This window comes from Anas acuta, chromosome 2, assembly GCF_963932015.1.
Source record: "Anas acuta chromosome 2, bAnaAcu1.1, whole genome shotgun sequence".
In the NCBI taxonomy this organism is placed as follows: domain Eukaryota; kingdom Metazoa; phylum Chordata; class Aves; order Anseriformes; family Anatidae; genus Anas; species Anas acuta.
In genome coordinates this window covers 113,167,477-113,195,154 of record NC_088980.1, presented here as the reverse complement: position 1 = coordinate 113,195,154, position 27,678 = coordinate 113,167,477, and the positions used below count along the sequence as shown (strand labels likewise).

The window sequence follows — 27,678 nt, the reverse complement described above, 5'->3', positions numbered from 1 at the left end:
GCCTATCTGGAAAACCTTTCAATGCTTGAACAGAAGTTAAAGGCACAATCCCCATTAATTTTAAATTAATTTACAAAATTATTTTACAATAAGTTTCCACAGAGACTTCTTAAATAGCAGCAAAAAGATTGCAATGAGGTTAGTGCTGAGAACCTTCTGCTCTCATGTTGGCTTTGTTACCACTCGCTTTACTCTACATCAATAGCACAGTCAAAACATAGGCAACAGCAGGGAGGATTTACACCAGTATGCTCCTTTGCCAATCTGTCTTCACTTTGGCCTGAACCCATACATCTCACTTGGTGTTTGAACCCATGCATCTCACTTAAATTACATTGTGAAAAAAGAAAAGTCAGTATTGTAAGACAGAGAGTCCAGGTTTAGTGGAATAAAGATAAAAGCAGAAAGAACTACTACAGTATAACCAATTCAGAAGGGGAAGATGGATTAAAAACTTGGCTAGGGCTCACTTCAGAGACAACAAAACAATGGCAAGCATGGGTCTAATAAACTCTGCACTCTTGCACAGACAAACAGATTTAACAATTTAATTGGCTACTTGTTTCAAGTGAAACTGTTGACTAAAGATTACATCTTTGATGTAGGAAACAGGTATTTAGATGATCCAAAACTTCCATCTACCACAAACACCATATGAGTGAAGGGAACAGCTAAAGTAAACCTCAAGCACTTCCTAAATATACGCTGTGTAAAGCCTGGCAACTTAAGCATGCTATGGAAAAGAGAATTGGCACCATCCAAATGCTCACAAGCTACTTGAAGGAATACTCCTCCACTGCATTACAGTACTATTGCCCAATTTTCTGTAAATTGAAAAAGAAAATGGGAAAACCTTATTACTGATCTCCATGTCTAAGGTTATATTACAACCCCTGTCAAAGGTTAAATCATGACACATTTTGTCATAACTAGACTCTATAAGCACAGTTTCCATACAATGTCTGTGAGGGGTATTTCTATATAAATATGTATGCACACATAACTATCATTTTCTACAAACTGGACTGAAGAGAACGTAATCCCTTGACCCAAATCCAAACAAAACATTCAAATGTTTTGCTACACCTCAGTAGAGTGAGAAAAACTGCAAATAGGAGAATTCTCCATCTTGTATGGACTTACAAATAGCCTCATCTCTGATTTTTATTTGATAGTTCACCTGGTGAGGTATCCAATTTAGCCCCTTCTTACTTCTAGGGACAGAATTGTGTGTGTTTCTTGTTCCCTCTAACTAGAGCCCCCCTGCTCTGCTCCTGTGCCTTGGTCACCAATGAATTACCACCACAAGTGAACAAAGCACACTCAGCTGTTCTGCACAGAGAGCTCCAGCTAGCAGGCAAGGGCAACCAGACTCCCGTTTTGCCTCTGGGCAGATCATCTTGTTGCCCTTCAGACAGACCTGTCTAGAGATCCTTTTTTTTTTTTTTTTGCTACAGAAATCATTTTGTACAGGTTGAAGCACTGAATTCCTAATTATAAAAAAAAAAAAAATGTATCTCCTTTATTTCAGACTCAGTTGGCAAACCTTGCATGCTGCCTGCAGTTTGAGACAAGAGCAAAAGGTTTTGATCCACTCGCATCCAAGTCCCTAGAGCATTATTAGAAAAAAGGAGAATCAAAGACAGCTGTCATGTGGGAGCTTTGCCTGCAGATGAGCAGTGTGCAGCACTCGCCCCAAGAACCAGCTTAGGACAAGGGAGCTGTAGCATTTATACCTATAAGGAAACAGACAGGACACAAACAAGACTCCCAGAGTAAGTAAACAAGAAAACAGGGGTGAACAAGAGGAGGGGGTACAAAAGAGAAAGGAACATTTCGGCAATTTGCAGCCCTATTATCCAGCTCGCTGCTAGAAAAAGCAGCTCCCAGGGACTGGTAACCAGATAGCCCTACCCCATTCCCAGCTGGGGAACAAACCGACTGCATATTAGAGATGCTTTCCTTTTCTAACTCCCCAGGGAAGAGCAGCAGCTCTTTTCCAACTCCTCCCCCATAGTTGCAGCAGCCCTGCAGGTGCTCACAATGCTATTTTCAGCCATCCACCAGCAGGTGTGACTCAAGGCCCTGTTATTTAAAAGCACACAAAGGCTAATTTTAAAGTGGGAACTGTCCTTCATAGTGCTGTGGCGGTTTCACTGCTATGGACAGAATTCACCATCTCTCTCTACTTTTTATTTTTTCCTCAGTTCTTCATTCCCTTTCAATCTAATATTCTTTATACAGGGAATTATACAAAGCCTTGGTACATTTGCTGAGCCCTGGGCTCTTGTGCAGTACCAACACGCACCCACTGCAAGCAAACATACACCTTCCCTCTCTGTGTCCTCCTCCTCAGCAGTTTCCTGCTGACCATGGTATTCCTGGATGAAGAAGTCAATTGCTTTCAGTGCTTTCACCTAGTACTGTGGGTTGCTCTCATATTTGCCTTAATTCTGTTCAGGTTCAAATGACCTAACCATAAGAAACAGAGAACACAGGGTACTAGACTAGAAGATGTTGAGAAACTGCAGGCCAAATTTTCTAGCTTGATCTCTGCAATGGTGTTCCAAAGCCACATACATGATTGAATACAATGCAGGTATAGCTGCAGATAAGAGGGTACGAACGCATTTTGTTCCCTTGATGTAGGGCTGACATTTCATGGTGCTCTGACAATCTGAACTGGAAGTGTCTCCATCTATCCCTTGTTAGCGTGGCCAGATCCACCACTGCGTTCTTCTAGGGTACACTGACTGTTTATATCGTAGCATTAATCAGTGTAAATCCATGGGAAAAGAATGCTAGATGTCCCAAAATATTCTTACACCAGCTTGTATGGAAAGCCATGCAAATGTCCAGTGGCAGAACACACCACTTCTGGATCTGTCACTAATCCAACCCAGACAGCAGTAACTCCCGTTAGCAAACGATTCCCATTAGCAAATCATTCTACCAGCAAGAGTACGTTTGTGGCAGCCGTCCCGTTCCACCACAGGCACCATTCCCAACCAGGTGTGCGTGGGCAATCACACACAGCAGTAAGTTTCCACCTGCCAGAATGCAGCAAACACATTCCAGATAAACCACACGTCAGGTGTCTTTACCAGTAGACTGTATGTGGTGGCTGACATAAAGTCTCATGGACATACAAAATAGTTCAAGGGAAAGGAGAAGGAATCGCTTCAGACACACATCTATGCTTAAGTGATAATTTGGGTGGGCATACACTATAATTAAGTATTAAAATTGTGAAATTTTACAGTAGAAGCTGTGACAGCAAAAGGAATGCTGCTGTTAGGTTCACTTAAGCTCCCCTTTGTCTTCTTTCCTTCCTGTTCTGCTTCTTTCCCTATGTTCCATTGTTCATTAATTTCCTCCAATTTTTTATTTTTTTTTTTCCCTGCCCTCTCCTATCATTCTTCTTTCCTCCCCCTTCTCCCATTCTCTAATGTCTTCCAGTTTCTCCTTCAGCCTCTTCTCCAGTACCTTGAAACACAGAATTGCTATAACTGGCCACACTCAGGTTTGCTACCTGATAGCATCTAACACAGGAAAACCATGAGACAGGCAGAGCTGTTATTTCAAATCTCTCTATCAGCAGATGCTTTAGCCAGAAGAAGCAACAAAGAAATAGTATTGCCTTAAGAAGGTGAGCAACTGCCATCTGGGAGGAGAGGAGGGAAAGCAGAGAGACTTAAAGCAATTCTGTAAGATTACACTACCTGTAGTTCAAAGACCATAGTGCATTTATTTGCCACAGATTTTAAATAGCAAGTGACAGATTAGCAGCATTTTATCTTTTGTACATATGTTCTTCTATGATCAGATGTGGAGTGTTACTCTGATTGCAGAATGTATTAAGACATGTATGACAGGCATTTCTCCAAGCTGTGGCACTGAGCTGTGAGTTTTACTTCAGAGTTACACATGCACACAATTACTATTAAGAAATACTTCATATGTGAAATAGATTGAGTATATATGTAAGTGATAACCTCTAAAGCACAGTTTTCACTGAAAGCCAGACACATAAAACAGGCACCTTCCAAAGAATCCCTGAAAACTCTAAGTTAACCGTATTATTACATATTAGCCCTGAAAAGTCAGACTTCAGCAGGAAAGCAAACTGGCTTCCCCTGCTTCTTGTGCAGAATTGCCTAGGAAATTATAATAAACATCCTTCTCCTTTATTCGTCTGGAGAGCAGCACAGCAGAAGGTCCTGCCCATAACCAGATCCTATCAGTCTCTGTGCAACACACACACCTTCTAACACACATAGCTTACAAGCTAACAACTGGTGATGATGCAAAAAGTGGAAAGAATCCAGCTTAACCACCAAATTCCATATATATAGTGTTCAGGAGAAATATAAGAAGCCCTTCTGAATTGGCACACTTGTTCAGAAAATTACACAGTACAGAATACCAATATGTTGATTTTGATAGCCACAGAAAACACCTGCACTTTGGGTGTTGCACATTCATGTGCCACCCATGGGCCACCTTAACATGCTGTATAGCAGAGGCTGTGCATGAGCTCCATCCCCAAGGAGAAATTTCACTTCAAACCAGGCCTATCTAACCCATTCTGTAACAAGGGCTGAAATCAGAGTACTCATTTGTGCTCCTCCTGTGCAAAGTAAAACTTCTATCTCTTTCAACAACAAATTAGCTTCATGTTGCAACTAACCTAGAAATAACTAACATTCAGTTTCAATGCTGCTGGTTGCATTTTCTCTTCTATTACATCTATTTCTCTGTTGGAGTTTGTCTTTTTCATCCTATTTTCTGAATATCGCATCCCGTTCCTAGCTCTCAAACAACTGCTCTTCTGTTACATACTTCTTCTCTCTTCTCTCTCATTTCAACTACCAAAACCAACTTTCTCACCTTTCTGGATTGCCCTGGAAAGGTTTGAGTTTCATTTCATTTTATGCCTGCGTATAGTCACATTTCATATATAAAAATAATAAAATAATAACACTTTACATATAGTGATCTAAGCACTCACCTGTTGCCTAAGCAACAAGTAAATTAACTTAAAAAAAAAAAAAAAAAGAGGGGAAGGGAAGGGAAGGGAAGGGAAGGGAAGGGAAGGGAAGGGAAGGGAAGGGAAGGGAAGGGAAGGGAAGGGAAGGGAAGGGAAGGGAAGGGAAGGGAAGGGAAGGGAAGGGAAGGGAAGGGAAGGGAAGGGAAGGGAAGGGAAGGGAAGGGAAGGGAAGGGAAGGGAAGGGAAGGGAAGGGAAGGGAAGGGAAGGAAAAATACAACCAACTTCATCTTTTTCATGCTGATACAAAGGGAACATACATTTCAAATTACCTAATGAAACTCACTATGAAGAAAAGGACACAGCAGGTACTAAATGAAGGCACAGAATGGGAGAGAGACAAGACAATACCACATTTTCTGTATGAAAAGAGAACCTTACCATCCTGCTGGCCCTGGAGATTCTGAGGACTTTGCATTCTCTCTTCGAGATTTGAGCTGAGGTCGGAGTTCACAGCTGACATCCTAGTAGAGTCACTCATATCAAACTCATCACTTTCTATAGAGCTTTCATCCTGCAAATTGAAAGTTTCAGAGACATGTCAGAAAATATTGTATGCTGTTCATATTATATGTGGAGCTCACCCACTCTAATTCATTTCACTTATACCTGACATGGAATACATTCACATAGTAATACTTCATGTATATAAGTGAACAAGCAAAGCACATAAAGAGCAAGGAACACACAACATTTATGTGATATGATAGTCTGACAAATGCAATTTGATCGACTATGATGATACTGCATAATCACACTCGTATCTGTTTCCATAGCATTTTGTAAAACAGGGTTGTAACTAGAGACCCCATGCAAAGTCCTTGTTACTCAGGCATGGCTGGGGAGAGCTTCTCCACATTCCGTGCCTGAATTTTCTACCTTTCTGAAGCAAGGCAGGTAACCCTGTGCTTACCACTTACAGTAAAATATTTCTAAATTGCAACTTGACCTAATAAGAAACCACAACCAAATTCTCTTATCATGACATCACCTTTACATTGCCATTGTGTTTACAGAAGCATCTATGAAAATGATGAAGATTGTTTACCATGCTCAAACGACAGTCAATTGCAAACCAAAGTAATATAATCACATGAAAATCACTTGGAATGTATTCCACCTCATACATCTTTAATATGACTTATCCATCAAGTCCAATTACAGAGACACTTCTAGTGATGGTAATAGAGTACAAAAAGTCACAATTGGAAAGTTTGTCCCCATTTACACAAGCAAAACAGTTTTGTATCTAGTTCCATGAGTGTTCACATACGTGTTTAATATGTGTATAATATGTGTTTGATTTCACTTGTTTCAGTCCCACTGAAGTTCATGCAACCACTTATAGATTAAAAATTTAGTATTCACAAGTCTTATTCTGTAAGCTGTGGAGGCAACATATAAACCTACAGTGCTATATTTTCAGTAACATTTTTTCTGAGATAATTACTCCTGTTGTGAAGAAAAGCCATTTCAAGTGCGTACAGAAAAATAAAGCAGGTAACTTTGTATCCCTTAAAGATTAGTTTAAAATACTTTTCCAATTAACATAAGCCTTTTTGTTTTAAAATCAAAACAAACAAAAAATGAACAAAATTAAAAATTTGTTTTAACAAATAACAGTCTGTTGTTTGGGTTGCTTATCAGAAGTAACCCAGAAAAACAGCAAAGTTTACAATTTGATTTACCATGTATTTACTGTGAACTAGTTTCTACAGATGCTACCATTGCTTTCTTCTTTCTAAGCACTTGGCCCTTCGATCAATTCCTCACTTGGATCTTGGTGTTTTTTCAGCTTACGTGGGTGTTTCTTGTTGAACCAGTATGGCAGTACCAAATGCCATCCAGGGGTTAGAGAGGAACAACACGCAAGGTGATATTGTTCTGCACCATCACAGCAAGACAATGTCATGTAATGGCACAAACACAGCTTGTTCTCAAAGTTTTATTTAAAAAAAAACATGAAATGGAAGAGTGAGGGCTTCTATAGTCGGTACTCCTCTACCTCGCCCAGGCAGGGTGTTAAGCACCCCAGATACAGTAACAGCAAATAAAAGAGCTATGACCTTGTGTGAGCTGGGCATGGGGAGCTGGTGTCCACCAGCCTTGTACCCCAGACAGATGGGGCTGAGGTACACAACAAGCTGGTTCTGGGATTTAGGGAAAATGCATGCTGCTTTCTCATAAAGCAAGATCAAGACCCGAATTCCCTAAGATCTTCTGGAACATTATGCTAGTGTTAAGGCACAGTGGTATTTCTCATTGATCCCTGCAGGGATCAGCAAGCAGCAGCTTACATTTTCTATTTCTGAGGCTGGGCAATCTATATGGGCTCCCAATAACACAAGTATGGTTATCTGCTACTTGCATAGGTATAAAAAAGCAACACCATACATGGGCAGCCTGTGTTTGCCTCTGTAGAGCATCTCCAACTCACTGTACACATTGTGTAAAACACTTTCTGAATTTGATGTACCCACATGGGGAGCATGAGTTGGTAGCTGCTGCCCTTTGTACCAGTTGCAGCACAAATGTAAATTCCCACATGTGAATGAGTTCTCCAGTTAGATCAAGCTTGTTTCCCGTTCATCAATGGCCTCAGATGAAAAATGATGAACTGAGGATGAGAGAACTTGGAGGTTTTCAATCACTGTACTAGCTGGTTGTGGCATCTCAGTTCACTCCTGTCTCAATTCCACCCCCTCCATAAGAACACAGATATGATTGATGAAACCTTGGAAACAGAACCTTCTTATAAACCCAAGCATGTTTTTAAGTGCATGACATAATCTGAATGTATGCACCACGAATCTTCCTGCTTTGTACTGTAACATTTCACTGCCATTTTTTTTTCTGTGTAAGAAATGTACAGCCTGTATTTAAAAAGAATTTCTTAGCCACAGTTCTTTGAGAAAAGATGTAAAGATTATCTTGAGAACTCTCCTTGTGTCCACTCTGCCCTGGCAAACACGTTATGACTAAAATATATCAAAAACTACTTTTCTTTTTATAAATCCAACATTGCCAACATTTCATACTCAGTAACATCAGAGCTACAAAACTGAGCTGGGCACAGAGATACCAAGCAATGCTGCTTCCTGCTGCCCATGTATCATTGCCACTGGTTCATCCAGATGAAAAAATGGTTTAAGGAAAATATCAGTCATCAGACCAGAAGGACAACACCAAAACATTCAGGCTATAGAGAAACTGTGGCAGATGGCCCTGATCCATCATGAGTGCCTGACCCTACTGTGGGCTGAGTAATTCTGAAAGAGGGGAAGTGGGGAAACCAAAGAGTCCTTTAACTCCTAAGGCTACTGCAGGGATAAAGCCTCTTACCTCCTGCTGCTTGAAATCCTGCTGCCAGATTCCTAAAAAGGGCCAGCACACACTAGGCTGCATTTGTGAGTGTGAAGAACCCAGAGTCAAGGAACTCTCCACACACCCTTCCCAATAAAAATAAATACATAATTTTTTTCAAAAATAAACCGAAGAAATAGGCAAAAGTGAAACAAAGATCCTGATATTTCTACAAGAGTGACAAAATCCTCATTCTGTGGGGTGCTGAATAATTCATACATCTCCAGCAGTAGCTGATAGCTACTTATTATGAAACTAAATCTGGCTGACTCCACAAAAGTCAAGGGTCACTCAGGGTCTTTGGGATAATGCAGCTGCTAAGGTAGTTTTGGGAGGTTCTCTTTATAAAAAATAATAATTAAAATTTTAAAAAAATAAAATAAATAATTTAAATTTAAAAAAATAATAATTTAAATTTAAAAAATAAAGATTTTTTTTTTAATCTTGTAGTCAAGCAGCAGGACTGCTATTTGGCTGGCAAATGGCTGGGCTTCTAAATATTTGGCAGTTCAAATGGTAAATGAACATATTTCTAGGAAAATTAGTGTACTGCAAAAGGTTTGGTAGGTGCCTTCCAATTGACAAAGTATCTCTTAATATCTGAGAAAAATTTGAATAAATCACAGAAATAATTTTTGAAATGAATTAAATGCAATTCAACTCCAGTTCTCTCTAAGGATCTTGATTCTCAGGCTACAGCTCTTTTTTTTTTTTTTTTCACTGTCTTTTTAGTTGAGGTTTCAAAAGAACCCCCTACTCTTATTTATCAAGCTTTTTGCCTTAAAGATATCAGCTGATGTTGCTAAGGTTTCCATCTATCTCACCATAATGTGTTGCACCCTGGCTACTAACCTTGAGAACATCATGGCATGCATTTCAGCTGTCTATGGTATTGCTCTCGAGAAGCGGACAATGAAAGTCACTGCTGAGCATAGCGCTAAGTCTGAGGCAAACATGCTGCCCCCCTTATCGTTTGCAGTGGTTCAGACAGTAAGAGGGCACCTTTGGGTTCTTTGAAGCAGTAGAACATATTACCCCCAGCCATGGAAGGGCACTAAGTCATGACACTTTCTCTCAAACTGATTACTTGCACACAGCCTTGGTTTGATTTCAGAGTTACTATTCTAGCAATGAATTATAAAGACAGGATCCACATCAATCTTCAGTTCAGTTCCTTGGCTACCACAAAGACAAACAACAAAGAATATAGGACAACAACAACAACAAAAAACTTAAAAGGTTTCATTTTGTACCTCATCTTGCTGTGAATTTAGTAGCTGCAGCTTCATGTGTTTCATATAGGCCATGGTAATTGGCATATTGTAATCAATCATACTGGTCACCAAAGTTGGAGGTTTTCCATTATCTGTAATAAAAATATTTATTATGCATTATATGTTGGTTGTGGAGGCTACTTCAGCCTACTCGGCAGTCAAAGTCAGACAGTTATGTCATTTAGTTCTAACTTTGGCATTTTCAATTGCTTGTGGGCTGTGCAGATGGAAATCTCCTGAAGAAAAATGGAAATCAAGTTTGAAACCTGGAAAGTGATGAGTACTTCTATCCCAAATGACTACAGCACATGCAGTCTATCTGTTCCTTATGTTTAAGCCTCCATATAAACATTTCCCTAGCAAAATAAATGATTTCCTCCAGATAGAATCATCTTTCTATTGAGGGTGCATATGGTATTACACTCCGTCCTTAAGCAAAAGCAGATGATTGACTACCTTCCAGCTTAAGTAAACGAGATGATCTGACTTATTGAACTGTTCCAGTCTACCAAATTTTTATGAACCCTCACTTAAGCTAGGCAAATATAAATGGGTATTAGAAATAAAATTACTTTACATTCCGCTATTTGACACTAAAACTACCTTTATGATCTGCTCCATCTGGGTTTAAATGCATTCTTTTCTGGCACTCTGAGCAGCTCATTAGAAATCGTGTCACCGCTTCTCTCGGTAGGAAGGCATAGGTCTCTGAAATCTGAAAAGAATAACAAAATATAGGTGTTATTATATAAGATGATTGAACATGATTTAACAGAACTGATCATTATATTTCCAAATAAGGCATATTTTCATATAATGCCAGGAAGTACAATGAAAGAGTGTTCTGCGTACTATACAGAATTTCAATAAACATCTATCCAATTTGCCTACTTCTCATCTAGTGGCTAATAATAGTAGATACTGAACAAAATTTCACTCCTATCAATACGGGCTTCCTTTTCTGTTTATAGTTTTTTTCAATTTCTTTCAGCAAATAGATTCATACATAACTGGCTTCCTGCTGAGGGGCTATCTTTAAAAAAGAAAACTGAAAAGCATCATTTTTCTTATAACCAATACAAAATAAATAAATAAATAAATAGGTAGATAGGTAAGCTTGGCTTATATGCTCTATTTGTTTTGATTGTAACAATATGTAGACAGATACAGGATTCAGTGCATTAGCAGTGATGATTTGTGAAGATAGTATTGGAAAGCTTGTGACTTATATTGCAGGGCAAATAAATTATTTTTATTAACAGTTATAGAATTTGGGAGTCACTCAAATTTAGAGATTCTGCATCACCTGGAGATACCTTGAAACAATATATTTTGGTTGTCTCCTACTTTCAATACAATCATTCTTTCCAACCACATACTCAAGTGTGTCAGAGGGTAGGAGGAATTTTTATTTTTATTAAAAAAAAAAAAAAAGAGAGAGAGAGAGAGAGAGAAAGGAGAGGAGGAAGGACTTGGAAGGACTTATTGCTGTTTTGAAAGATTGCATTTTTCCCACTTTCTCTCTAGGAATGCATATATCTTTATAGACATTTTTGCCTTGCTGAAAAGGACTTGGTGATGGTTGGTGCCAAGTTGAAAATGAGCCAACAGCAAACTCTGATCACAGATAAAACAAATTTTGTACTGGCTACATAAAGCATATGGCCAGCAGATCAAAAAAAGTTATTATACTTCTTTACTCAGTGCTGGTAAAGCAGCAGCTGGAATGTCATGTCTGGTTTGCCCCTCCACAGTTCAAGAAGGTGGCTCAGAAGCAGGAGAAGGCCTTGTAGCAGACCACCACAGAAGCTGAAGCCCAAAGCAACTGACTTGGACTTGATTTGAGATTTGTTTTGTGTGACAAAGAGTAAGTTATGAGGCAGAGAAAGATCTAATTGCAGCCCACAACTACCTGAATTGGAGTTACAAGAACTGTGGAGAGAAACCCTTCAGAGTTTTAGCCACCAACTTCATTGACAACAGCCACCAATTGTGGCTTGGGACATTCAGACAGGACATGAGGAAAAATTTTTTCCATTAACAGGCTAGGGTACAGGTTTATCGGATGGACAGAAGAATCTCCAACCTCAGATGTTTTCAAGACATTGCCGGGCAAAGCCATGGCTTTTTTGTGATTCTATTATAGACTCGCATTTTACAGGATGTATATATATACAGAACAATGCAAGTGTGAAGAATCTCTAGTCCTTCTTTTCCCGACCAAGGTGACTGTTTTGCAATAGAGATGTTTCCCCCAAAAAGACAAAGTCCCAGCAAGAGAGGTTAAAAGAAGGATCAACTGATATCTACTTGTATTCCTTAACTGCAAAACCTGCAGCAGGATTCAGTTTCCTATCAAGAGGCTATGTTGATCCAAGTCTACGTAGGAAGTGCAGAAAGATGGAGGTGGACTGTATGAAAGTGTGCATACAGAAAGGACAAGATACTTTCCTTTAACTGGATGTAAATGGGATTAAATATTGTGCAAAAAGCTTGTGCTCTTCACAAGGATGTTAAGAGCAGGGTGAATGATCTACTTTGTCCCTCTTACACTCCTCTTGACCTGTTTGTCACCTACTTAGTCTGTGTTGAAAGTCTCATTTTCTGAAACCCCATGGACCAAATTCATCAGTGACACTGTATTTTGAAATATAGGTGGAATTTAAATTAGTGCTTTGCTGATGTGACATGAGTTTGGTCTGGAAAAACATGGGAAATTACGCATTGTAAAATAAGAATTATTCCATCCTGTTCATAGTATTGTTGTTCAGGCTGTTTATTGCTTTTGTTTGTTTTGTTTGTTTGTTTGTTTGTTTAATATATAACAGAAATCTTCATAGAATTATAGAACCATAGAATATCCTAATTTGGAAAGGGACACACAAGAGCCATTGAGCTGAACTCCCAACTCCACACAGGACCACCCCAAAATCAGACCTATGTCTGAAAACATTGTCCAAACGCTTCTTGAACTCTGGCAGCTCGGAGCTGTGATCACTGCCCTGGGGAGCCTGTCCCAGTGCCCAACTGGGTGCAGAACCTTCCCCTAACCCCCAGCCTGACCCTCCCCTGTCCCAGCTCCATGCTGTTCCCTCGGGTCCTGTCACTGGTCACCACAGAGATCAGTGCATTTGGGGAGAAAAGAAGGGGATTATTTTAAAAGTAAAATTTGTTCTGTGAGAAGAACTGGTATCGATTTTCCTTGGGCCAAAAACAATTTATCTGAAAATGTAGGCACTAAATGAAATCCCTTCTGAATGAGAGATCCTACCAAACATATTTCAGATCATTTTACCTGTGTTTTGTTTTTGTTTTTTTGTTTTTTGTACCACTGAACAAATGCCTATTTACCTTTCTAGATTTGAAAATATTGGTTATACTCAGACTTTATGGAATATAAAATGAAAGAACTTACTTAAAATCAGATGGAACTTAGCATTAAGAAAATTGCTAAGTGCACATATGCAGCAAGCTCTCTCTCATAACATTTAACATATTTAACACTGTATTGAAATTAATGGAGCTTACCCATGGATTCATTAGTTGCCTGCATTTGATGGGAATGCTCCATTTATTCTAATCAAACATCTCTGTCGAAATTCCATTTCTGCTCAGAAAAGACGAAAATCCTCCATGGAAAGCAAGTGAGCTAAGTCCCAGATTTGATAGGTATGCTCTACTGACTATAAAGGAACCAGGTTTTATAACTAAATTTTCCACACAGCAGATGCTTGTGTCTCCAACCTCCCACTGCAACACAGTTTTAAGGATGCCCTTCCTTAAATAACATCAGTTTTCACCAACTTCCTCCCCTGTTTACTTTGTAGTTTGAATCAATCACTTTAATCACTTTCAGGCCAAGACTTCAGCTTGTGTAAATTGCCATAATACAATACGTATCAAGTTAAAAGAGATATGTAGAGGACATGACCTACAATTTTCCTTAATCTTGCTTCTTGAATATATCTAAAAAATCTCTTTTCAATTTTCAGTGGCAGAAAGTTTTTTTTTTTAAAAAAAAACTCACACCCCCCAGCAGTGCAGACTCCTGTTTGCTTTTCTCATTGAAGAAGGGCACGTCTACTCCATAAGATGGAGATAGCAGCTTGCTAGCTCTGGCTATGCTCTGAACCAGCTGGCTTAGCACCAAAAGTGGCCTAGAAGATCTCTAATAAAATCAACACAAGGTTGAACGTAAAATATTGTATTTTACATCTAAGTGGAGTTTATCAGCTTGAGCTCAAGGTTGGACTGATGTAGTTCATGGAGCTGGCTTGTGTGTTTTTCAGAGCAAAATGGGGAGGCCCATGACACTTTGTAAGTAACTACACTGAAATACCTTAGTGGTCTGACTTCATCAGAAAAAAAAATGTTTCTATCCTCTATTCTGTCTGAATGAAAGCAATAATGACTCAGTCCTATTCTCACTGTCTTCTGTAGCACTGCTCCTAGTTCTCTTCTCAAGGCCATTAGCTAACAAAAATATAGCCAGGCCATATCATTCAGTGATGCCCTGCAATAAAATAATACTATTATAATGCAATTATTAAAAACAAAACAAACAAACAAGCAACAACAACAAAAAAGTGCTTTTACATTTTAAGAAAAAAAAAAAAAAAGCAGAAAAGTTAATTGAATTGAATTGGGGGATATTACATTGTTTATATCCACACACTCATGATGCAGACAGGCATATATTTGCTATCATTTACGGGAAACTGGTCATGCATATGTCTCTACCAACCAGAGAACATGCAGCACTGATTTATCATGCTGATATAACATCCCAGATTGCATCCAATTTACCGTATTAATAAAGTATCCCAAGGTGCATCCAAAGAGGGAAATATGACTTGGATTGCTTAAAAAACAAATTATACACATGTTTTCTTCAAATGTGATGCTTTAGAAGTAGCCTTATATAATTCCTTATTCTTACTGGAGGTTTTATTGCACATTAGTACATCTTCTGTTCCTTTGTAGAAATGCATTGTATCTGGATGTATCCCAGTTCATGGACAAACCAGAAAATACACAGATTCGAGCAGGTCGATGTTTAGGTCTTGTGTGCTAGGTATAGCTGTTACAGCTGAATGCTTTTAATATTGTAAAGGGGAAAAAATATGAAGAAGAAACTAGACATCTGGAGCATTAAGCAAAGAGTGCCAAAATAATAAGCGTTTAGTTTACCCCCAAAAGTTACAGGTTAGGAAGCAAAACATTCCCTAACAATATAGTCCAGGCAGGCCTAGATATATTTTGTTTTAACTCTGAACACAAAGGACAATAAAAACATAGTTGACATCAGTAGAATAAGAGTTAAAACTTTTATGACTTTATTCCGCTGTTCATAAGAAGTCTACAGTACAACAGATTTTGACATATATTAACCCTTCCAAAACTTCGCCCAGCAAAAAAGTCCTTCTAAATCTGGAATTGGTCTATGTGCTATCTATTGGATTCTATGCAGAACACAACTACTATGAGGGAAGTAATCCAGTAGCTGACCATGTAATCTGTTTTACACTGGAGCTAAGTGAAGTATGCCTTAACTGTCTATGAGAACTACGTTGCCTTCCCATTGCGTTACTGCGGGCAGAGAAAATGGGCAAAATTAACTTTTTTCTCCCCAAAGTCCAGACGATTTAATTGCAGGACGTTGTGATGATGTAGTTTTCAGAGCTCCATTTTTATTTGGAAAATTAATGAGCACTAAACTGAAAGGCAGATTTTAGGACACATATGGCATAGTCGGAAAGACAAGTGTGAGGAAAGAGAGTGAAATTTTGCAAGTGAACCTATTAACCCCTAAAGCATTAACATGGAGAATGTATGTGTAGTCTGGATGATACGATGTGTCAGAACAGAGAGAATTTTTGGTGTGCGTGTATATTTTTTTAATTAAGGGTAATGAGGTGAAGGGAGATGACTCAAAGAAGAATTCAAATAGGAGAGAGAGACAGAGAGAGAGAGAGGATGGAAATCTGTCCTGGGCCCAGAGCCATCAAACCAGGTGGCAGAAACTGGTTTCTTGATGACAGGAGGGCAAACCAGCCAAGGAAAGTCCTCTCCTTTCCTAAGCAAGAGGTCAGAATAGAAGACTGATGTAAGAAAGCAGATATACTACTACTGGGGGTTTTATCAAGAGCTCACTACCCTGCTATATTGTGGAAAATGCTGTTCCCTCTCATACTCAACTTCTACTTTACAGCTCCACTCCCTCCATGTAAAAAGACAGGCTTTCTGAGAGAGAGGCACATGTTAGCTGGTTCCTTGCCAGGACACTCAAAGCTTGCCCCTTGCAAGAAAGCAGGAACAAGTCAGAAGAAAAAAAGTGAACAGGGCTTGGATGTTTCGCCTTGCACAAAGGAGTAGTGTGGATCCAAGTATTTTAGTGTGCTAAGGCCCTGCACAAACCTCACACTCTTCTGCTTTCCCACGTATAACGTTTGCCTTGGATGGAGACCAGCTAGGGCACGAACCTGCTTTAACCCTGTTTGATGAAGGGAAGGAAGGACTTGAAGGGAATGCAACCTGTGATTTTTGTTTTTTTTTCCCCAAGGAAAACATGTTCAGTGTGGTACTTAGAGGGGACTCACAAGCACATTCTTGTTTTGAGGGTGGAAAAAAGTCATGTCATGTTTCACGATTTGAAGGTTTTTCTTAGGTTGACAGAAAAATATTTATTACTGTAAGAGCAGGATGGAGAACAGGATCCCAGATATTGCCCCACACCTAAGAGAGTCCTGTTATTCCTCAGATGATATATATTTATGTACTACCTTTCTGATCAGAGTCTTGCCTCTAGCTACTTTCCCTTGACACATAAATATCTCCCACATGTTTTGCATGCCTACTTCCCTTCCAGCTCTTCATCTTAGTGCTCTTTTTTCATTCATGGGCTGGGAATTTTATTAACTGACCTATTTCCCCTGCTCAGACATCGCAACCCTCATTCACAACTCAAGTTCACTGCTGCAATGTTTCAAGGCTTTGCACTGTGGCTATGCTGGCTCAACAGGCAGATATCAGATTCACAGTTAAAAGTATTCAAGTGCATAGAATTTCAGGTGTTTAAGGTGGCTGCAAGACTTGCATTATCTGTTCTCAGGTAGATGTTTCACTTAGTGATAGGAAGCTTTGTCGAGATGTAATACGTTAAGGTGAGGGATTTATTGTTCATAGTTTATTGTTTAAATAACATAAAAATCTATTTTTTGTTTTGTTTTGAAGAATACTGTAGAAAAGTAAAATCTACTCTTAAAAACAGTGCTTGACTACTAAGTCTGGCCTAGCTGTCCTCAGAGCTGGACCTGGGAGGAGGCAGAGATATTTCCCTTCTTCAGAATAGAGACAACAGCGTTTCTTGAAAAAATTAATAAGGCTACTGTTTTTTCCTGGTTTGTAGTGAGTGACAGAGTTGTCCTAACAGCTTGAGACTTTTACACTCTGCTATTACTGCAGCCACAACTTTCCCATTTGCTGCCACTTCAAATTCCTCAAAACTTGAATTTAAAATTTAGATACATCTGAATAGTGTAAATCAAGATATGTAGCTTAAGAAAGACACAGAGAAGCTAGCTATGCACTTGTTGCACATCTTTCCCACAAAGCCCTACAAATTCTTCACCTGAACATTTCTTTTCTGTATATTCCTGTCTCCGCTCCAACACTGCAGCCTTCCACCCAGGGTCTGATGCCTACACACATCCAAACAGTCCTTTTGGACAGAGAGAAAAAAAATGTTCTATCCCAAAGCAAAGTAGTTCCTCTAGGACACTGAGCTATACATGAGTGTGAGCAGAGCCACCCATCTGAGGATCCTCTGCACTTTTTCCTGACTGCTCAACCAGATCTTCTAGGCCATGTGTTTCAATCCACCATCTGTGGAGCATGGTAGCCCAGAAGATCTGGGGAAAACAGGACAGGCAAGGCACTTGTTTGAGCACTGCTGTTATCCTTGGCACCAAGGGCCACTCTCCTTCCACCTTCCTAGTCACTTGTCCTCCTGCTGAGCCGCAGACTTGGCCTGGCCTTGTGTCTCATATCCTGCCTTTGTGAGGGAATTATCTCCCAGACAAGACCCTCCCTGGGAACCACGGAACTAACCAAAATTATAAATGCATATTAAGTACTCCTTCAGTTTGATGAATGTCAATATTGCAACACTCTGGATGTAATTTAAAAGCATAACAACTCTTGATTTCATTTTACGTATCAAAGTCAGGTCTTTATTTTTGCTGGTGTAAGTCTACCTACAAGTATAGTTATTCTGGCAAGGAACATAGCCCATCAGTTTTGTATTGTATACAAGTCAAGCACTTGAAATGAGCATGAAACCTGCTAGCTAAATGGGAAGTTCACCCTTTTTCATATATTTTCAAGGTTACTCTACCACGTCTTCCACACAGAATATGTACAATTCCCTTCTCTTGTATTAGTGTACAGAGAAGAAAAAAATGGACCTTATTCTAATCTTAAATTGAATTAACTTAAGATTAAGTTTGAATAACAAATGCCTTCTTAATATTTTTTAGAATTTGTGCCAATAAATCCTAATGTTTGAGTTTAGTACATCTCTGTACCATGAAAATTTTGTAAGCTCCCTTTCAATATACTGCTCCTTTAGAGGTACCAAGTACCACAAACTATTTACCTTCCTGTGCAGCACCACTGTAGGAAGTCCACAGAAATAAGTTGCAAAACCACCATTCATTTCCACACAGTTAATATAAAAAAGTCACTATAGAATAGAGATTTGTAATTGAGCCTGCAGCTGTTCTGAACATGTTTTCAGAACTGACAAATTTGAGCACTCCAACACCTGGGGTGACACTTTATCAAAAATGAGAAGACACTACCAATTCCAAATTTGTTACTCCATATAAATGCAGTGGTTAATTAAGTTACCTTTGACAATTTCATTACCTTTTTAATCATGCTTGAGTACTGTTCAAAATTTTGAATGGAGCAGGTTCACAATTGAAAATAGAGATCCATACATATATAAGCAAATTAATTACTGGAAATTACTATGTTGCAACTCTTAGGGCTGTGCCATCTATTTTTTTAGAAATATCCAGGTACTGAAAATCCATGACAGTATTTATGAATTTTGAAAGTTTAGCAATTTTGTATAAAAAGTGGGGTGGGTTTCTCCCAATTGTTTTCTGATAAAACATTCCAGTTATCCAGTCAGAGAGCAGAGGCAATGTGATACAGGAATTACGAATATGAGGAATGCCAGGAATTCCATGCCAGGAATTATGAATAACAAATAGCAGTTATAGTATACAGTTGCAAACAACCCTTCCTGTAAAAACTGTTAACTCAAACTGTTTGGTGAAGGCTTATGCATGTTATATACATTTACAGATGTTAAGGATGATTCATTTTTGACTTGTGAATAAAGAAACAAGACTAAATTAATCTTGTTTCCAATTCACTTAATAAAATTAAACCCCGCCAAAGTACTTTAGCTTGATTTATAAAGCTCTTAGGGTACAATTCTTGTAAGACAGTTGCCCAAGACACTACCTCTTTCCTGCAGCATCATCACAGAAGGAGATACTGCATGGCATTCCAGAGTCATTTTTTCTTCTCTTTTTTTTTTTTTCTTTTTAATATATGGAAATGTTTTAAAATTATATATGTAAATCCTGTCTTTGGGAAATATGACTCAATGCCCATAGCAAACAAATAAGCAATAAAATGAATACAAAAATATTACAGACTTTGATAATGATATAGACATTTCTATTTGGGCACCTTGATTATCTGCTCATAGCAATGTAGTAAACCCATGTCTCAATTACAATAAAAGTTAACATCACATGAAGAGTGTGGTGTAGGCTATTGAATCTGCACAAATTGTTCTCACAAAAAAGACACTACTTGTCTTTCATGCTGTTCACAATAAAAAAAAAAATTCTTATCTGTCCTGGAATCATGAGATTCTTATAGCAGCAAATATTATACTTAGTATATATTATACATTAGTAAATATTATTTATAAATATCTATAATAGTAAATATTATACATGTCCTATGCATTTGTAGGATTATGACTTGAAGCACTCTATTTATACTTGGCAACATTCCTTACGCTTATATATTATTCTATAAAGTTTGAGATCTATATCTCTGAACAGCTTACTGAAGTAAAACAAAATAGAAAGTCAATGAAAATATTACTTTTCTAATGCTTTCTAAAACGCGGTGCCAAGTATAAAAATGGCTGAGGTGTTAGATGAAAATTAATTTAGACAGTTTGTGTTCATCCTGAAATATCACTCCAAGCCTTACAAAGCACACCCAGATGACTGGTGTCTTCCTTCATACATCTACTTTCAGGTCAATACTGCCGGGAACAAATTATAAGGAGCATTGCCAAGAGCTTATCACACAACAAACTGTCTGAAATAGCCTATAAATAAAATATTTGTAAAGGGATTCAGAGATACATAGTAAAGATTGTTATATACCTGGGGGGGGGGGGGGTGCATCAGGGAGAGAAACAGTAATGGAAAGAAAGACATTTCTTCTAGCTAAATTTTGAGATATGGATAGAAAAACATGGAGTGCCAATACATTTTGTTTGCATTTCTCTAAAAATAGTTGGCATGACTGCAAGTTGATTGTAAGGTTAAGAACACTGTATTCAGGGTGATAGATCACCTTAGGACCTCATGCACAGTCCCCTGCCAGCTCCATCCCTCTGGAGCCATGGGGAAAGGTCCAGCAGCTGTAAACAGCTGGGCAGGTGGACCAGGTTCAGCCATTCAGTTTGCCTGGCACTATCACATCCCTGTGCATGAAGGATCGGCCATTGGAGTCTAAGGAAGCACGCATATCTCAAGCACCATGGGAAAGAATAGTACATGTTTTGTCAGTTTTCCATAAGCAAAGAAAGTGTTTATATTTGTGCCACTAAACACAAAAGCTACTTACCATTATTTTATGGCAGTGGCCAAACTGTTTAGTTCAAGCAATAAAACACAATTAAAAATCTTAGAAATAATACTTTCTTTTTTTTTTCTACTCAGCCAGTGTATACAGATTTGGCAGCTGCCCTCTCAACACTCCTCTCATTGTACCTAGTAGCTGTTTGGCCTTTTCAATTTCAGCAAGTTACAAGTTTTCATACCATTAAGCCAAAAACAATACTTAGTCAGCAGCAAGAAACTATAAGGAAACCTCATTCATATGCTGAAGTACAGCACCTCATTTAGCAAAGTTGTGACAATACTTTATAAGTCTTCTTTCAGAATACATCCTATTAATAGCAATGAATTAATATCGAGCTATTAGAGAAATTGTCAAACCATCATAGAAAGCATAAAATCTCTTCTTGTACCAGTAAGAACATCTCTACTGAAGCCAATGCATCTGGCCCTGATAGCACAGGATGTGTGGCCCTCCTGATTTCTAAACTGTATGTTGTCATGCAGTATTGACAGATCTCAGACATAAATTTGAAGGTGAAGGCTGCAGTACTAATCCAGCTGGAAGAAAGAAACAAAACAAAAACCAGAAAACACAAATTGCAAGCAATGTGACTAAGCCCAAATAACTCACACTTTTAGAGACTATTGTTTACTTTTAGTTGGTTGGTTGTTGTCTTTTTTTTACTTACTGCTTTATACGTTCTCTTTTGTCCAGCATGTTTTCTGATTTGTTCTCCATTAGGCCCAGTTTCAACATGCATGGAATAGATAATGTCAAAGAAATCTTCTACCACGGCTACCCGCCGTAAAGACAGCTTCTCATCTACACCTACTCCATCCTGAAAAGAAAAAAAAAGAGAAAGGAAAAAGTAAGGAGGAGAGGAGGAATAGGTAAGTGGTGATAATCATGGGACACATTCTCTTTTTTCAGCAAGGAGTTAAAGACCTTCCTCTGAGATCTGAAGGTCACCCAGACATGTCTGTAAATGACAGAAATAGTAAGGTAAAAAAGTTGTATGATCAGAAGGATCATATGACACTATCCCTTGCAAATGGTCCATTTTGCCAAGCCAGGGCATTTGGTTTCTTGACAGAAAGTGATCTTTCATTATTTCAAAAATGAAACAAAAAGTATCCGTGTTTGTTTCTCCAAATGCACAAATGACATTCAAAGGCAGAAGCAGTCCCAGTCGTAGCACACAAATGCATTATGTGGCTGTTAATAAGAATGCAACAGCTCTTTCATCCTCTCATTCCCCTCCCAGTAAATCTGTACCTAGCATTTCATAAAGGTATTTAATAAAAGGTTTTAATTCACAGGTGACAGAGCTGACTGTAATTATGAATACAAAGGAAGTTGTTATAAACAATTTAGCCCCAGAAAACCTGCTTGAAAATGTACTGCATGAAGACATACCACAATAAAAGGAAAAGAAAGAGGTATTTCTGAGATGTGTGCTTTTGAACACAGATGTCAGATTGGAATGAGTGACAGAAAAGTGAGGACATCTACCAACTGATTTCCAAAACTGACAGTGCCATAGCAGCTAAAGACTTCTAAATAGAAAGAGTCCCCCGTGGCTCTGAAATTAATCAGCATAGTTCAATTTGGACCATCTATCTATATGAGGACTTTTTGTTTTACAGCTGTCTGTGGATTCAGTTCTAATGAAGGGGAAAGAACTGGGAATCTTTTTTTCCAGGGCAAGCAGCTATGAAGCAGGCTGTGTTTTGCAGTACAAAATAAGTTTGTGAGGAATAAAATGAGAATGGCCAATTCACTTGCAGTCCAGTTCAGTCTTTGTATTTAGACCTCAGGAAGCAACAGTGTCACCTAGCCCTTGTGGAGAGACTCCCATCCCATGAGCAGTTCCTAAAATTTCACTAACCACCTGCATGAAAATTCTGTGGCACCATGGCAGGTTCTGGTATCAGCATCAGTAAGAATTTGTTTGATACTGCCCACCACTGTTGTGTATTAAAAAAAAAAAAAAAAAAAAAAAAAAAAAAAAAAAACTTTAGAGATGGGGCAATACGAAATCCAGATTTTTTCAGTTTTAATCTTTAGGGGAATTCACACGTGAGCTCTGCAGGGGGACCCATCCTCAATCATTATTTTCTCACCACCCAAACAGCTCGGTGGGATCCCTAATGATTTCAAACACTCTTATTATGACGACAGTGTTATCTCACACCACTCTCAGAACACTCAGAAGTTTATAGTGTTGATTAACTGATAAAGATTTAATCTGTTTATTACTAATGAGTTTTGTTTTAGGAAATTTCCTACGGGGGAGCTCTCTTTTTTAATTAAAGAGAAAGGCATTACAACGATATTAATTTAAAACCTGAGATGCCACATCAGCAGAACTGACACATAAACATTAAGAACATATTCAAAGAAGAACCTCAAAAAGAAAATTCTTTTTGCTGCTATTGGTGGCCATACTGTGCAGTGCTCTTTTTTGGTAGTCCCATCTGTCCCCTCACTGGACACAAAGAGGCAGGAAGACATGATGTGGATGTGCTCTTCAAGTTATGTTTCTCGTTTCAGCTGAATAAAACAACAAGCGTCACTACTCCTTTCAAAAAAAAAATACAAAATAAAATAAAATGTGCACAACCCTATGTCATGCCTTCTAATTGAAATGCCAGAAAATGAATAGAAACTTTCAAAATCTTGTCAGTCAAAGAGGGTAGGAAAAAATGATGTACACTAAGTGGAAACTCCTTCAGGGTAAGACAGAACTATTACTTAGCAACTATACTCCTAACTTCATCATAAATATGTCTGGTTGGGCCTGGGCAATGAGTAGGTCAGGCTTCATTCTGCATGGTGCTGCATAAGGTAGATCCTGTTTCAGAAAGTCTGCAGTGTTTAAAAGGTGCTGAACTGCTGCAAGTAAGCTGTGAAGTACATCTGGCACAATGCAATACTCTGCAGAGACAACTTAAAATGCAGAACCAATACACCAGATGAGTAGCTTGAATGAGAATGAGATAGCTATTTACTAAGACTTTTGATATCCCAGTACTGACATCCCAGCAAGGAAAAAGCTGGGTAAATGATACAACCCCAAATCTCCATTTAAACTATAATGTCTATGAAGTGGATGCAGTTGTATTACTTTCATACCACGTGCCATTACACTACACTTTTATCCTGAAATTGCTATTTTATAAAGGCATTAACAAAGCCGCTCTACTTTATAAGCTGGCTTTGGGTAAAATTTTCACAGTGCCTAAGGGGACATTTTTTTAGCCTCAACTAAGTCTAAAAAGAGATGAATGAGGGAATACATGATAATGTTATTCAGATGTCTGAAAGGCTATGAAATGTCCACAAGGGACAGGACAAGTAATAGGCTTAGACCACGGCAAGGGAGATTTACATTATACATTATGAAAAACTTACTATAGACGTGGATAGTCAAGTACAGTAACAATTTGCCTGGGGAGGTTATGGGATCTCTGTCACAGGAGAATTTTGAGACCAGGTTAGACAAGTATCTGTCAGTGATGGTTTGAGTAAATCCTCTCTTGGATAGACCAGATATTAATTGAGTCCCTTCTTGATAACTCCATGACAGAGAACCTCAAAGACCACGTTCAAAGCAACTTGAGTACTAACAGCTCTAAGAGAATAAGAAGGATATTTATAAATCACTGGGGTATTTTAAGGCTTTTTTTTTTTTTCATCATGCCAAGAGCCCAAGTCCCACTTTCAAAAATGACTTAAGGATAGAATCCTCACTGAATGTTTCTCTTCAAATCTTGGACTTAGACTCTTAAATCTTTTAGGCTGACTCTCATCTCATTTGTTTTAGCCATCACAGAGTTATGCCCCTATTCTAAATCAGTTTCCAAAGTTTCCTCTGTGGTTATCAATGTAGCAGGTGCTGCCAAAATGCAATTCATCCTTATAGGACCTGGAATACACTCAGTCTCTACCAGTGAAAAAGTTACTTTATTTTACTCTTTGCATTGCAGGTTTTTCTTGTTTTTATCTTTATTCAGCCATCTTCCTATGTGCTTAGGAAACAAATAAATAGATGTTTCTTTTCCTTTTCAGCCCTACAAATTGCATTTGCACTGAGATCGAGGTTGTCTATTTGTTTCTAGTTATCGACATAAAGAATACATTTCTGGACAGAATTGACTTTTACTGACAGTTGTTCACCTCTCGCAAACTGCTAAGGATCCCTTTGAACAATGATGTTTGCATCTCCTTTACTGACGTGGAACCTGCAGGGCTAGCAAGAGTAGAGAAGAGAAAAAAGCTTGCCAATAATGCAAACATATAAAAATCTTAGTGCAAACTGCAAAAACACCTATTAAATAAAAGGCCGTCATTTTAGCAGTTACTTTGCAGAGGATTTAACACAAGCCTTTAAAATTAAACCCACCAAAACAAAAGTGCTTGTAGTTTCTTGCTTGAGAATACCTGGCACCATCTCATGTTGAAATTTCATGGGGGAAATATGTCTCATAAACATCCTCTTGTTTCATGAATGAATATAACTATTGGCATCTTTACAATGTTTGAAAAATCTTCCTATAAACACATGATAAAAGGAAATGGAAAATAAAAGTAAAGGCTTGGTTGGTGGTTTTATAAAATGTGCAGATCTATAAAAACCTCTTGTAAAAACATCAAAGTCAGAAACATCTACAAATCATTAGGGGTAGATGGAAATAACAATCAACCTAAATATTTAATTACATTACGTAAATCACACACAAATGTAAGACTCCTTTGAATGCTGCAATATTTGTGTAACATTTTTCTGACACATACCAGTTTAGATTACAGAAGAGGTGAAGCACATTCATGCCATCACACCTCTGCTGCCTAGTATCACGTTTTTCTGTCTTTCATATGCATTTTCATTGAATAGACAGCAGTCTTTTTGCTGACTGAAACACTGTACCCTGAGTGCCCTATATATCCTTACAACAATTTCTGCATATAACATAGACTCCTTGTTAGCTCATACGTAACGACGTGATTGTGTGCAGGTATTTCATTCCTTTTGAACTGAATACAGAAAAAATTTGTATCATAAGCGTTAACAGGAACCAGTAGTTTATGTATAACATAATCCTTACATATCTGTCTGCAGAAATAAGTTAAATGATCACACTGAAAATCCCGTTATTTGTTACTGCCTTTATCTGCTTGCTCAGTAACTGTAAAAATATTAATATTTAAGAAGAGTGATGACCATTTAAGAAAGTCTCTTGCTCCCATAGAAACGAACAAATCTATTTTCATAAGCACACTGATTTGAATTCTCAGGTTATTAGTATATCCATTTGAATATCTAACTCTCCTGTCAATGCAGCGTAAATCTACAATAGATCAAAAAAATAGCATTTTCTAGCTGTTATTAAGTGGTGTAAAAATAAATAAATTGATCATTTCTATCCAGTTCCTAATGGGAGGTGTCTATAAGAGTAAAAGGGGCATTTATTATTTGAAATGTATTGTTTCTGCTACTCGTTATATGATCCATTTGAACAGCTAGTATCATCTTCTACCAGCAGATGGAGACAAGAAAAATCAAAGTTACATTAAGGCAGATGTACACCATTACCACCTGACTAGTCCTCTATCTGGAACTTTTACAGGAATAAACCCTATAAAGAACAACCCTAAAAGCTTGGATGTTACATTATCAAGTCAAATTTTATTGTGGAAATAAATCTTGAAAACTAAAAGAATTAAGTGAAGTAAAATGGCAAATTAATACGTCATTTGAGATGAGAGACTAAAACTAAACAATGGACATAAAGCTCATGAATTTCTTCTGAACAGAAGTTTTATGGAAGTTTTAGGTGGAAAAAAAAAAAAAAAAAAAGTCCTCTGTTGTCCTGATGGGGAAGCTTAAAAGACCCAATAAATACTAAGAGAGACCAAATAATTTCTGAGTATAAGTCCTGTATTCCTTTGTCTCTTGGACTGGTTCAGATTATGGGAAAACACCAAAGTAAAATCTCTGTCAACAAACCATACACAGGAAATGCTGAGTGCCAAATGAATGTAAAAGATCTCACTTAAAAGGACTGTCCTAGTGAGAAGTTTCAGGTGAGGTCATCTTTTTGGTATGAATCATTCGCTGTATTAAATTAAGCTCTAGCAGTTACAGATAATGGATTGTGAAAACCAGCTTGCCAAACAGCAAAAGGAAGGTCTGTCACCTTTATTTCCTTGAAATGTAATAACATGGGAAAGGGAATGATTTCATGACAGACAAGGTACCTCCAGAGGTATCTTCAGAATCCCCTTTGTCCCTTTGGCATGAACAGGATAAAAACCTGGCCAATGTCTCTGAGAGAAAGATTTAAAGCTCTTTCCATATTGGAGACGGACAGAAACTTTTCTTTTTCCTCTGTCTTGGGAGAATTATGGATGGACAAGCAGACAGAAGTTAGACTGTAGACTTCATAGTTAAGAGCTATTTCTTAACTAAGGTCTGGATGTTGTTTTGCCTCAGCACACAAACACTTGGCTTTTTTCTTTCTTCTTATGCTTTTAAACATTCACACAACCATTCTGAATAAAAATGAGTCACAAGACAGGCCGCTTTTGACTATTTGTTAAGTCTCTTGATCCAGGACAACCAAAGACCATGAGTGATATCTGTATAAGCAAGCAGAGCAGCACCAGAGGAGCAGATCTGTAAAGCAAAGCAATTGATACCAATGAGCTGATTCCATCCTGCATGTATTTCAGCCTAGCATTAGTCTGGTCCCTGGCTTGTCCCTTTGGATTGCAACCTGGTTGCAACCCAGGTGCACATGTGTTAAAAATGCCAGTTTTCTTTTACTGAAAGTATCCAGTTCATGCACCGAAAAAGCACTGGAGGTAAAACAAAGCACAGGCAGTGAGTAAGATCAGGAGATCTGTTTCAAGTGCATGTTCCTTTTCCAAACCAAAATCCTAGTGCAGATGCAGCCATAGCTTCTTTAGTACAACCACCATTTTTCACATATGCACTTTGGATAATGTGATGAACATTACCCAAATAGATGAGGAAGTCACTT

The 27,678-nt window shown here is 38.2% G+C and overlaps 1 protein-coding gene across 5 annotated transcripts in view; it reads right to left on the bottom strand.

Annotated features, from left to right (window-relative positions):
- The window catches only part of NOL4 (nucleolar protein 4), a 193,780-nt gene that overhangs the window by 138,585 nt on the left and 27,517 nt on the right, over positions 1 to 27,678 (bottom strand). For 4 of the 5 annotated variants that reach the window (XM_068671769.1, XM_068671768.1, XM_068671767.1 and 1 more), the window contains 4 exons: positions 21,321 to 21,470; positions 10,289 to 10,400; positions 9,665 to 9,777; positions 5,430 to 5,562 (listed from right to left, as the gene is read on the bottom strand). In XM_068671769.1, coding sequence (XP_068527870.1) covers positions 5,430 to 5,562; positions 9,665 to 9,777; positions 10,289 to 10,400; positions 21,321 to 21,470 — 508 coding nt within the window. Of the gene's footprint in view, positions 1 to 5,429; positions 5,563 to 9,664; positions 9,778 to 10,288; positions 10,401 to 13,213; positions 13,409 to 21,320; positions 21,471 to 27,678 lie in introns of those variants that run through there. The other variant, XM_068671772.1, reaches the window with a different exon arrangement.